Here is an 11081-nt window from a genome sequence, read left to right on the forward strand (position 1 = left end):
GCTTGGTCCTTTGTAGTCCTTTATTATTTATCTTCATGATAACCCTTACATTTAAGGTAGCATTATGCTCATTTTATAGAAGAAATTCAATCTCGAAGAAGATAGTCTCCCAAAGAACCCACAAGTAGTAATATATTAGGCAGAGCTAAACTCACACACTCTCACTCAAGATCCTAGTATTGGTACATGCTATGCTAATTAAATTTGCTAAAATGGATGAAGCGGCAATTTCTCAGGTCCCTTCCAATGATCTGTTCTCTGCTTCTACTTGCTATTTTTCTCTCTTCTCTCAACTAGCATTAACATCCGAAACTATATGTAATCACCAAATTTCATTTACCATGGTTTTTTTAATTATTCTTTAAATTTTTCTCTATTTCCACGTTAAATCCAGAGAAATGTTACTTTTTTGAAAGTTTCTACTGCTGCCTGCCTCTCTGAAGGCCATGGGACTTACCTGTCAAAGCAGAAATTCCCAACATTTTGTAAACACCACTAATTACTTTTTATAACTGTAAAGACAATTATTCCATACTTAAAACCAATTCAAAATAAAATAAATCCTCAATACTTCTTATTCCCTGGAGTAGTAATTTTAATTAGATTCTATTGATTCGTTTTCTCCTGTGTGCCTTTATTTGGGAAATACTGTTAGTCTACCCTGCTATCGAGTCTCTTTCCCTAACAAGAAAATGTCAGTCTTAAGGGTCAGGAAAGCTTTTACTTTCACTATCACATATGAAGAATGAACTAAATACCTAACTTGGAAAGTAAAACTCAGTTGAGGGATTCAGGACATTTCCCAAGGGGTAATATGACCAATTTAAAAGTTGGTATATGTGCCTAAAATAACAGATTAACTCTTTCACCATAATAAAGGTACAGATGTGCTGATTAGTCATGCTGACATGCACTTACGAAATATGCCTAAACCAAATTAAAATAAAACAAAATATTTTCTATGGCAATCTTGAAAAGTCAGGGAGCTCAATAAATATTAAGAGTATGCCTTCACAATAAGAGCATTAAATATTTGGTAATTAACATAATTTAATATGAAAAAATGAGAAAATACACAGGAGGAGGGATGAGGAGTACACACAGGAAATTTTTGTGATTTTCTTCATTTTGATTGTATTGCTTTCTTGTCTTCAGGAGGGAAGATTTCGACTTCAAAAGTAACAAAATATTTAAGAAGAGAATTCACATCTTTCTGTTCTAACTGGTATTCTTGCACTATTTTCTCAGCAGTCCAGGTTTCTGGAAAAAGCTTATGATTATTGAGAAGTGTCAATGCTTCTGTAATGGAAATTTTGCCTTTGGGAATGCTCTTAATATTTATCATATCAAAGTGATGGTCTTTCGGCAATCTGAATTCCTTTGGCTCTTGACATGTTTCAGCAGCTTTTACCTAGTATCAAAAAAAAAAGGGTTTAGGATGAGAGAAAAGATTTGACATCTACTTTCATACTTCTCAAATCTACACTATTCCTCTTCAAATAACAACTAATATGGTTTGGATCTGTGTCCCCACCCAAATCTCATGTCACCAAACTGTAATCCCCAAAGTTGGATGTAGGGCATGGTGGAAAGTGACTAGATCATGGGAGTGGATTTCCCCCTTCGGTGCTGTTCTTGCAATAGAGTTCTCACCAGATATGGTTGTTTAAAAGCGTGTAGCACCTCCCCCACACCCCGCTTCTTCTTGCTCTGGCAATATAAGCTGTGCCTGCTTCCCATTCCACCATGATTATAAGTTTCCTGAGGCCTCCCCAGAAGCAGAAGCTGCTATCCTTCCTGTATGGCCTGCAGAATCGTGAGCCAATTAAACATCTTTTCTTTATAAACTACCCAGTCTCATGTATTTCTTTACATCAGTGCAAGAATGGACTAACACAAATTCTATACATGATTTTCCAAACTTCATTTTCTTATTATAATGAGCCATAGTTTAATAGTACTTTTGCCACATTGCTTTTTTTTTTTTTTTTTTTTTGAGACGGAGTCTCGCTCTGTCACTCAGGCTGGAGTGCAGTGGCGCAATCTCGGCTCACTGCAAGCTCCGCCTCCCGGGTTCACGCCATTCTCCTGCCTCAGCCTCTCCGAGTAGCTAGGACTACAGGCGCCCGCCACCACGCCCAGCTAATTTTTTGTATTTTTAGTAGAGATGGGGTTTCATCGTGGTCTCGATCTCCTGACCTCGTGATCCGCCCGCCTCGGCCTCCCAAAGTGCTGGGATTACAAGCGTGAGCCACCGCGCCCGGCCTGCCTTTTCATAACTATAGCTCTATCATTAAGAAATGTAGGTAGCTCTAGAAAATAATAATCAAATGTATACCACCCACTCACCACATTATTTCATGTGTTTTAAAAGAACAATGAAAACAATTGATTAAAAACTGCACCTGTTTTAAAAGGGCAGGATTCTGATGCCACCCTAACAGCTGGCTTGATAACATCTATTCTGTTTCCCACCTTTGTATTTCATACTCAGTACTCCCAAACACCTTGAATGAATTGAAATATTGCTAGTGATCTTGTCTCCCCTGAAAAAATAAACTAATGCCTCCCATACACTCCAGTATAAATAAAACATCCCACGCACACCCATCCTTCCATCTATCTGTCCCATCCCAGCTTAATCCCAGCGTGTGTGCTCTGCATTCCATTCTCGTTTCCTAGCTATGCCTATCATTCTTTCTTTTCTTTTCCTTTTTTTACTGCACCGTGCCTACTGCTGCTTTTTGGTCAAATATAGAAATGCTATAGTTACTATCTTTTTTAACATGCCCACCAAACCCAAAACCAACACCTCTTTTATGACCAGTTCCCTTCTCTTCAGGTAATGTTTAAAAGAAATAATGCTTGCTATCTCTAATGACTGTCTAGTTGCTTAATTCAGAGGACACTTTTTAGACCTCATTTGAACTCACTATAGTATCTCACTACATCTGACACTGCTGACCACTCCAATGTACCTATAACTATCTTCCCCCTTGGTTTCCATGCTGCCCTCTCACAGTTTTCCATCGGTTTTTTCAGTGGGTCCTTCAGGGTTTTTTTCATGGACCCTTTTCCTTTTGCTTACCCTTAAATGTCAGTGTGTGACATTTAAGAGTGCCCAGGCCTTCTTCTCACTCTACACATTCTTCCAAAGTAATCCCACACACTCCTCTGACTTCCATTACTGCCTACAAGTTAACTACTTCCAAAGCTGTGATCGTAAACCAAGACCTTTTCTTGATTTCCCAACCCAAATGCTTAATAGGTATCTCCACTTAAATGACCTACATGCTCCTCAAATTCAATACTATCTGAAACTAAACCTTCACCAGTTCTACTCCCATATCCTCAATCTCAATGACCAACACTACCCATCTCTCATGCCAAAAATGAGATTATACCTGCACCTCCCTCTCCTTCACTCATTACACCAATCAATGACCAAATCCTGTTGATACTGCATCATATGTCTCTCTCTCAAACTCACTCACTTCTCCCCCGTACTGCTAAATCACTCTAGTCCAAGCCAATGTCTCTTGCAGAAATGACTGCAAATACCTCCTATTTGATCTCTTCTAATAAGATAAAATGCACTTTGTTCCCCCACCAGGCTACTTTCAAATCTAACATCACTTTTTGACCATTAACTCTTTAATGACTTCCCATTGTCTTCAGAATAAAACAAAACTCCTTAGCAAGAAAAATAAGGGCCTTTACGATCTGACCCCTATCACTCTCCATCCCACCTCACTTCTCCCAAATTCACACTTCACATTTTCCCATAACTGCAGTGAACTCTAACCATTCTTCAAAGGCATCACACACTCTTGTATCTTTATATTGCAAACTAGGCCTGAAACACTCTTCTCAATTTCTTCACTTTGCAAATCTCAAAGCTTCTCTCATTTTCCTATTCCCAGGTAAGGTAGATCTTCCTTCCACTCCAAGCACATCTGTATTCAGATTTCCTTTCTAATTAATAGTAAATACTAAAATTAATAATTATTTGACACAAAAAAAAAACTAAGAAGATTCAAAATCCTCTCGACTGAAAAAAAAAAAAAAAAACCCTTAGGAAATTAAAAATAGAAGAAAATGTCCCAAACATGATATAAGTATTTTTTAATCGAAAACAAGTATCATTCTATTATAATTAATGCTGAAACATTTGAGACATCCTGTGGAAGGAAGGAACAGATGAGAATGCCTACTTTCACTGGCATGTTAATGTACACAACACAATAAAAGAATGAAGTATAAATACTAGAAACAGAAGTTTTTAATTCTACATAGATATATCTTTAGAAAAGAGAATCAACTGAAAACCTAACAGAAATAATAACCTAGCAATGTGGATAGCTACACTATAAAAACCATCCACTTTCTGATATATAGTAGTACCTGGCTTTATCTACAGTTACCTGAAGTCAACCACAGACCAAAAATATTAAATGAAAAACTCCAGAAGCAAACAATCCATAAGGTTCAAACTGCAAACCATTCTGAGCAGCATAATGAATTCTTACACTATCCATTCCATCCTGTCTAGGATGTGAATCCTCCCTTTGTCCAGTGTATCCACACTGTACAGGCTACCTGCCTGTTAAGTCACTTAGTAGCCATTCTGATTATCAGACTGTGTGGCATCACTGTTCTTGTGTCCAAGTAACCCTTACTTTACCAAGAATAGCCCCAAAGCACAAGATTAGTGATGCTGGCAACTCAGTTATGCCAAAGAGAAGCCATAAAGTGCTTCCTTCAAGTGAAAAGGTTAAAAGTTATTGACTTAATGAAGAAAAAAAATCACATGGTGAGAGTGCTAACATGGATAATAAGAATGGATCTTCTAACGCTGAAATTGTTGTAATTGTTCCATTTTATTAGTTGTTAATTAAACTTTATCATAGTATATACTTACAGGAAAAAGCAGTATATATAGGGTTCAGTACTACGCTCAGTTTCAGGCATCTACTGAGGGTCTTGGAACCTAGCTGCTGATAAGGGAAGACTACTGTAGTAGCAATAAACAGTTTAAAGTGAAACAAGCTCCCATCACAGTAACAACATTCCCTTTATCCCTCAAAGACTTAATAATTAAAATGTTAATTCTCCTCAAATTAATCCATAAATTCCCATTCAATTATACTCAAAATCCAAATAGGACTTATTAAAGAACCTGACAATTTCATCCTCAAATTCATCTGGAAAAATATTAATGTGTGAAGAGACAAGAAACATTTTAAAAGAATAAGAGAAGACTGTAAGAAATATCAACACACATTATAAAGCTCTATTAATTAAAACTACGGTTCTAGTGTAAAAATAGAAAAATAAGTAAAACTGATGAGTCCATAAATAGACCCATATGTGTATCTAGAGATGCATTTTAAGTGGAGAAAGGTCTGGACTATTCAACAAATTATATTTACACAACTAGCCATCTGTTTGAAAAGAGGTTCAACTGATCTATTCCACACATCAAAAACCACACTTAATGCCAGATAAAGATTTTAATATAAAATGTAGTTATAAAACTACTAGAATACAGAATAGTTTATATGATGGTAGAGTGGGCCCAGTATTCCTTTATCACAAAAGGCAAAAAGACTGAAATATTTGACAGAATTTTGAATAAATATGTTAAAAAGTCAGACAACAAATAATTTGCCATATGAAAGGCACAGTATCAGTGATGTCTAGAGGCATCACAACTATGAACTGCCCGAAGGAAAAAAAGGGACACAGAACATAAACAAAAGGCAATTCCAGTTTTCATTATCACTCTCCCTAAGGAATCTATTTAGACTTTTCCTAATGTCCCCGGGAAATTTTAATATCACTATATACATATCTCTTTATGCATTATATGTATAACTGAGTCTTATACATACAAAGCATTAATTTTTTTTTGCTCCCAAGAGTGAATTTTCAGATGCATAATTAAGTAACATGAGAGAAAGAATACTTGGGGAGTATTACTCAACACTTATTTTAAAATGACATAAGAACATAGACATTAACCCTATACTTTTTTCATGTGAGCATTTGGTGATAACTGGACCCTACAATTACTACGTGCAGCGATTTACAAATCTTGTTTTATTTCTCCTCTGTAGTGAAAATTACATTAATCGTTCTATCTGTGCAAATATCCAGAGAGAGAGGGACAGTACCAGAATATTTTAGAATGAAAAAAAAAAATCTGGAAGTTGTTGGCACTTCCTTGGCCTTTAATCAAACTTTTACCCCTAACTAGAATCTTCCTGCCCCCAAAAACTCATCTGGTTAACTCCAATTGATCCCTCCTCAGGCCTAAGCATAACTATCACTTCCTCAGAAACTATCTCTGATCCTCCCATTTCAAAGAGGTCCCTCCAATATACTCAACAGTGCACGTACTTTTCCCATAATTACCGTCACATTGTTGCTCATTTGTTTAATTGTCTGTGTCCTTCACAACATCATAGGCCCTGTGAGAATAAGGACTAGTTTTGTTCATCACTATATACAAAGCACTTGTGCCCAGGACTTACATAATACAGTATATGGATTTACACATAGGTTCCCATTCCCAATATATTCTTTGATCCTTCTAATTTTAAATACCCTATCTGAATACATCCTTAAAAAGACAAACAGAACACCCCACAAAATCCAATAACACTACTTACTAAAGGAGTCTTTGAGATTAGAACATACCTCAATCCACAGAAGAATGAGAAAATAATATTAAAGCTCTGCTTTTGTCACTCAAATGACAACCACTGGAAGTAATAATGCCTTACCAAATCCTACAAATTCTGAAATACTAGAAAATAATTCACACAGTTGCCCGTATCAATACTTCCACAAGTTATTTTAGAATTCTGGTAAATATCCAGTGAACCAAGGCATTAAGTGTCTTGCTGTCTTAGACCACTGTCCTGAAACTTTGCCAAGGTGCGTAGATTAGTCACAACACACACTTGCAGAGCACTCTTTTAACGACTTGCCACACTTAATTATTTTCCTGAAGCCCCAAAATAAGTAAATTGTGTATTCACTTAATCAAACACATTTACCTGCAAGGAAGACACAGGATCTTTGGAATCAACATACACATCTTTTAGAAACGACAGCAGCTTGTCATCTTTACGAGCAATCTCTCCTTTAACTTCTGGATAGACTAAGGAAAGGAAAAAAAGTCACAATATTAAAATCAAGGAAAATTTCCTGTAATATCCTAAACGCTTAACACAAACACTTTCTTTTTTTTTCTTTTCTTTTTTGAGTCGGAGTCTCGCTCTGTGGCCCAGGCTGGAGTGCAGTCCCGCGATCTCGGCTCCCTGCAACCTCCGCCTCCCGGGTTCGAGAGATTCTCCCACCGCAGCCTCCCGACAAGCTGAGACTACAGGCGCGCGCCACCACGCCCGGCTAATTTTTGTATTTTTTGTAGAGACGGGGTTTTGCCATGTTGGCCAGGCTGGTCTCGAACTCCTGACCTCAGGTGATCTGCCCGCCTCGGCCTCCCAAAGTGCTGAGATTACAGGCTTGAGCTACCACGCCCGGCCTAACTACTTTAATTTTTAAAAAAATAAACATAATCATTTGGACTGTTAGGAAAATAAATGGAAATCAAAATTCCAGGTCAGGCTCGGCGTCCATCGTCCAGTGAAGACCCCAGAGAAAGCTCTGTGACCCTCTCGGATTTTTATTCCCTGTATCAAGTCTGTGACAGCAGTCGGCTAGGGCCGGGTTAGCCGCAGCACTGGCCGCTGCCTCTGGGACTCGGAAGTAGGCGGGGCCGCCGACCTCACCGCGGGCGCGGAGGACAGTCTCAATGTCACCGGCCAAATGGCTCCCCCTTCCAACGCTCCGCCGACCCCAGCGGCTGCGGCCGAGCAGGCTGACGCCGATCCCTCGGCCTCCGAACCCACACAAGGCACAGCCAGGCAGCACAGGGACTCCGCGCCCCCGCGCCCCGAAACGCCCTCGCACCACTCACGACTAATCTGCTCTCGCAGGAGGCTGTTGGTAGAGGGGTGTCTGGGAGCGACAGAGGGCTTCATCTTGCTGATTTCCCGTTCCGCTCGGTTCTCTAGGTTGAAATTCCTGATACCGCGAATCACTAGGGCTCCCATCTCCTCATAACATTATGCCCTCAGGTTCAGGGACGCCCGGAGCATGCGCACAAGTGAGAGGAAGCTCCGCCGCGGGCGCTTAAATGCGTGCCCGTCGCCCCCTAGCGGTCGGGAGGCCACACACCGCTTCTCTGCCCAGGGCATTTAAAAGGGAGCCCCTATCTTCGGAGCGAGTGACGGCTCCCACTGGGGCCGCTTCCGGCAGGAGGTGGCGGGGCTTAAGTCCCCAGACCCACGGTTGCACTTAACCCTGGAACTCCGAGGGAGTCACCGGGGAAGCTCTGCAAAGTTCTGTGCCGGGCCCTACCCCAGACTTTCTGATTTAATTCTTGTGGAGTGAGGCCTAGCATTGGATAAGACCTTCCACGTGATTCCAAAGTTTCAGTGAAGGGTTGAAAATCAAAGTCGTAACGAAGTTGACCTTGAAGTTGTTTCACAGGGCAATGCCACCAAAGAGCTAGCCGATAAAAATGGAACTTACTGAACCAGGGTCAAATTGGGCTCTCAAGTTGCCCTTTCCTGCTTTTGTGAAAGGAAAATAATGAAAGGATGTTCGTTGTCGATGAGTATTTGTTCTCAGCCGCTCTCATTTAAATGCCTCTTATTTTCCTGTCCCTACGCCTGATGCATTTTTCAAGCCACTGTATTCTCTTTTTCCATTATTTTTTACATCCCGTTCTCATTTGACCTAATGGTATCGATTTTAGTTATACTTTCCCTTATCTTATTTTTGCTACTAATTTTCATGCGTGTCCGTGTGAAGAGACCACCAAACAGGCTTTGTGTGAGCAACCTGGCTGTTTATTTCACCTGGGTGCAGGCGGGCTGAGTCCGAAAAGACAGTCAGCGAAGGGAGATAAGAGTGGGGCCGTTTTATAGGATTTGGGTAGATAAAGGAAAATTACAGTCAAAGGGGAGTTGTTCTCTGGCGGGCAGAGTAGGGGTCGCAAGGTGCTCAGTGGGGGAGGTTTTTGAGCCAGGATGAGCCAGGAAAAGGACTTTCACAAGGTAATGTCATCACTTGAGGCAAGGACCGGCCATTTTCACTTTTGTGGTGGAATATCTTTAGTTATGGCAAGGACCGGCCATTTTCACTTTTGTGGTGAAATATCTTCAGTTATGGCAAGGACCGGCCATTTACACTTCTTTTGGGTGGAATGTCATCAGTTAAGGTGGGGCGGGGCATATGCACTTCTTTTGTGATTCTTCAGTTACTTCAGCCATCTGGGCGTATACGTACAAGTCACAGGGGATGCGATGGCTTGGCTTGGGCTCAGAGGCCTGACACTAATTTACTTCTCCATGCTACTAAATGCTGAGTTATTCCTTCTCCTATTTCTCTTCTCTCTTGCCTTCATTCTTTTTAAGCCTCTGTGTAATTTAATGAAAGGAACAGCCAATAAGACGTCAGAAAACACACACACACACACAAAACGAGTGTTACATTCACCTTCTCTCTGTCTCCATTTCCTGAATGGGTTACTGTAGTGCTGCTTTTATTTAAGACCCTTTAGAAATATTGTTATTAATCTATAATAAAACCCACCAGGAAGGAAGTTACAGTATTTCTCTTACTGTGGCTGCAAAATCTATTTTTAGTGTTCTGATCTCTGCTTAGCAAAATGAAGTAGAGTGGTTGCTTTTAACCAGTTTAAAGTAAGAAAATATTGATGTAAAGATAATCGAATAGAATAATAACAATAAAACAAGAATCAAAGAACCAAAATGAAGAAAGGGAAAGTTTTTTAAAAAGAAAACTAATGTAATCATTAAATATAATGCTTAATCAGAGCAAAAGCACTGCAACGAAGACAGCTTCAGCCACTCTAATTTAAATGCCCTTTGTCAGGCCTCTGAGCCCAAGCCAAGCCATTGCATCCCCTGTGACTTGCACATATACATCCAGATGGCCTGAAGTAACTGAAGATCCACAAAAGAAGTAAAAATAGCCTTAACTGATGACATTCCACCATTGTGATTTGTTCCTGCCCCACCCTAACTGATCAATGTACTTCGTAATCTCCCCCACCCTTAAGAAGGTTCTTTGTAATTCTCCCTACCCTTGAGAATGTACTTTGCGAGATCCACCCCCTGCCCCCAAAACATTGCTCTTAACTTCACCGCCTATCCCAAAACCTATAAGAACTAATGATAATCCATCTCCCTTCGCTGACTCTCTTTTCGGACTCAGCCCGCCTGCACCCAGGTGAAATAAACAGCCAGGTTGCTCACACAAAGCCTGTTTGGTGGTCTCTTCACACGGACGCGCGTGAAACCCTTTATTTAATTATACTGAACATTTTTACAGGGATTGGTATTTGGAATTTATACAAGCTGAAATCAGTGATCTCAGATAGCATTAACTGGGAAGTTATCCTGAAGGTGGCAGGCTGCTCCAAGATTTCTATCTTTGACACTTTTAAGCATGCTTGTGATTCAGGGCTTTTTAGGCACGGTATTTCTATTTCTATGAGTGCTAAGAAATTTTAATCTGCTTCATTATGTCTATGTGCTTTAATCTTGGTAGCAATTCGACTCACTACCTGTTAAAATATTTTAAAAATGAAAATCTCATTTTCATAGAAATTCCACCGAACTTCGGGCAGTATGAAAAAGTAATGTTAGAAGTGACTGTCAGGACAGTAGGGATTACAATATGAAATAATTCTTTGAATTCACACATTCCAATAGAGCTTGGATTCAACATTGAAAGAGCTTCCAGCATGTGTCAGCTGCTTCACCTGATCCTGGCCCAGTGCTGCTCAGGCCCTCAAATTGCAAAACAGAAGGCAGATGCACTCCATCAGAAACTCACAATTGGCTGTCACCCTTTGGGAATCATGGAAATAAAACCTGAACCATAAATGCATAATTCCAGCTCTTCTTGTCAAAACATATAAACTAACAGGAACTCTGAACTTAAGAACTCCTGTTGGGCTTATGTTAAGGATTGAAGTC

The 11081-nt window shown here is 39.9% G+C and overlaps 1 protein-coding gene across 1 annotated transcript; it reads right to left on the bottom strand.

Annotated features, from left to right (window-relative positions):
• Positions 1-1030: 1030 nt before the first annotated feature.
• On the bottom strand, positions 1031-8148 carry NDUFAF4 (NADH:ubiquinone oxidoreductase complex assembly factor 4). Its single transcript, XM_032155554.2, has 3 exons — positions 7988-8148; positions 7065-7168; positions 1031-1411 (listed from the first exon to the last, which is right to left on the bottom strand). The coding sequence occupies exons 1-3, from the start codon at positions 8121-8123 to the stop codon at positions 1124-1126; spliced, it is 528 nt and encodes a 175-aa protein (XP_032011445.1). The 5' UTR covers positions 8124-8148; the 3' UTR covers positions 1031-1123.
• Positions 8149-11081: the final 2933 nt, after the last annotated feature.

This window comes from Hylobates moloch, unplaced genomic scaffold (genome assembly GCF_009828535.3).
Source record: "Hylobates moloch isolate HMO894 unplaced genomic scaffold, HMol_V3 SCAFFOLD_2, whole genome shotgun sequence".
NCBI classification, from domain to species: Eukaryota; Metazoa; Chordata; class Mammalia; order Primates; family Hylobatidae; genus Hylobates; species Hylobates moloch.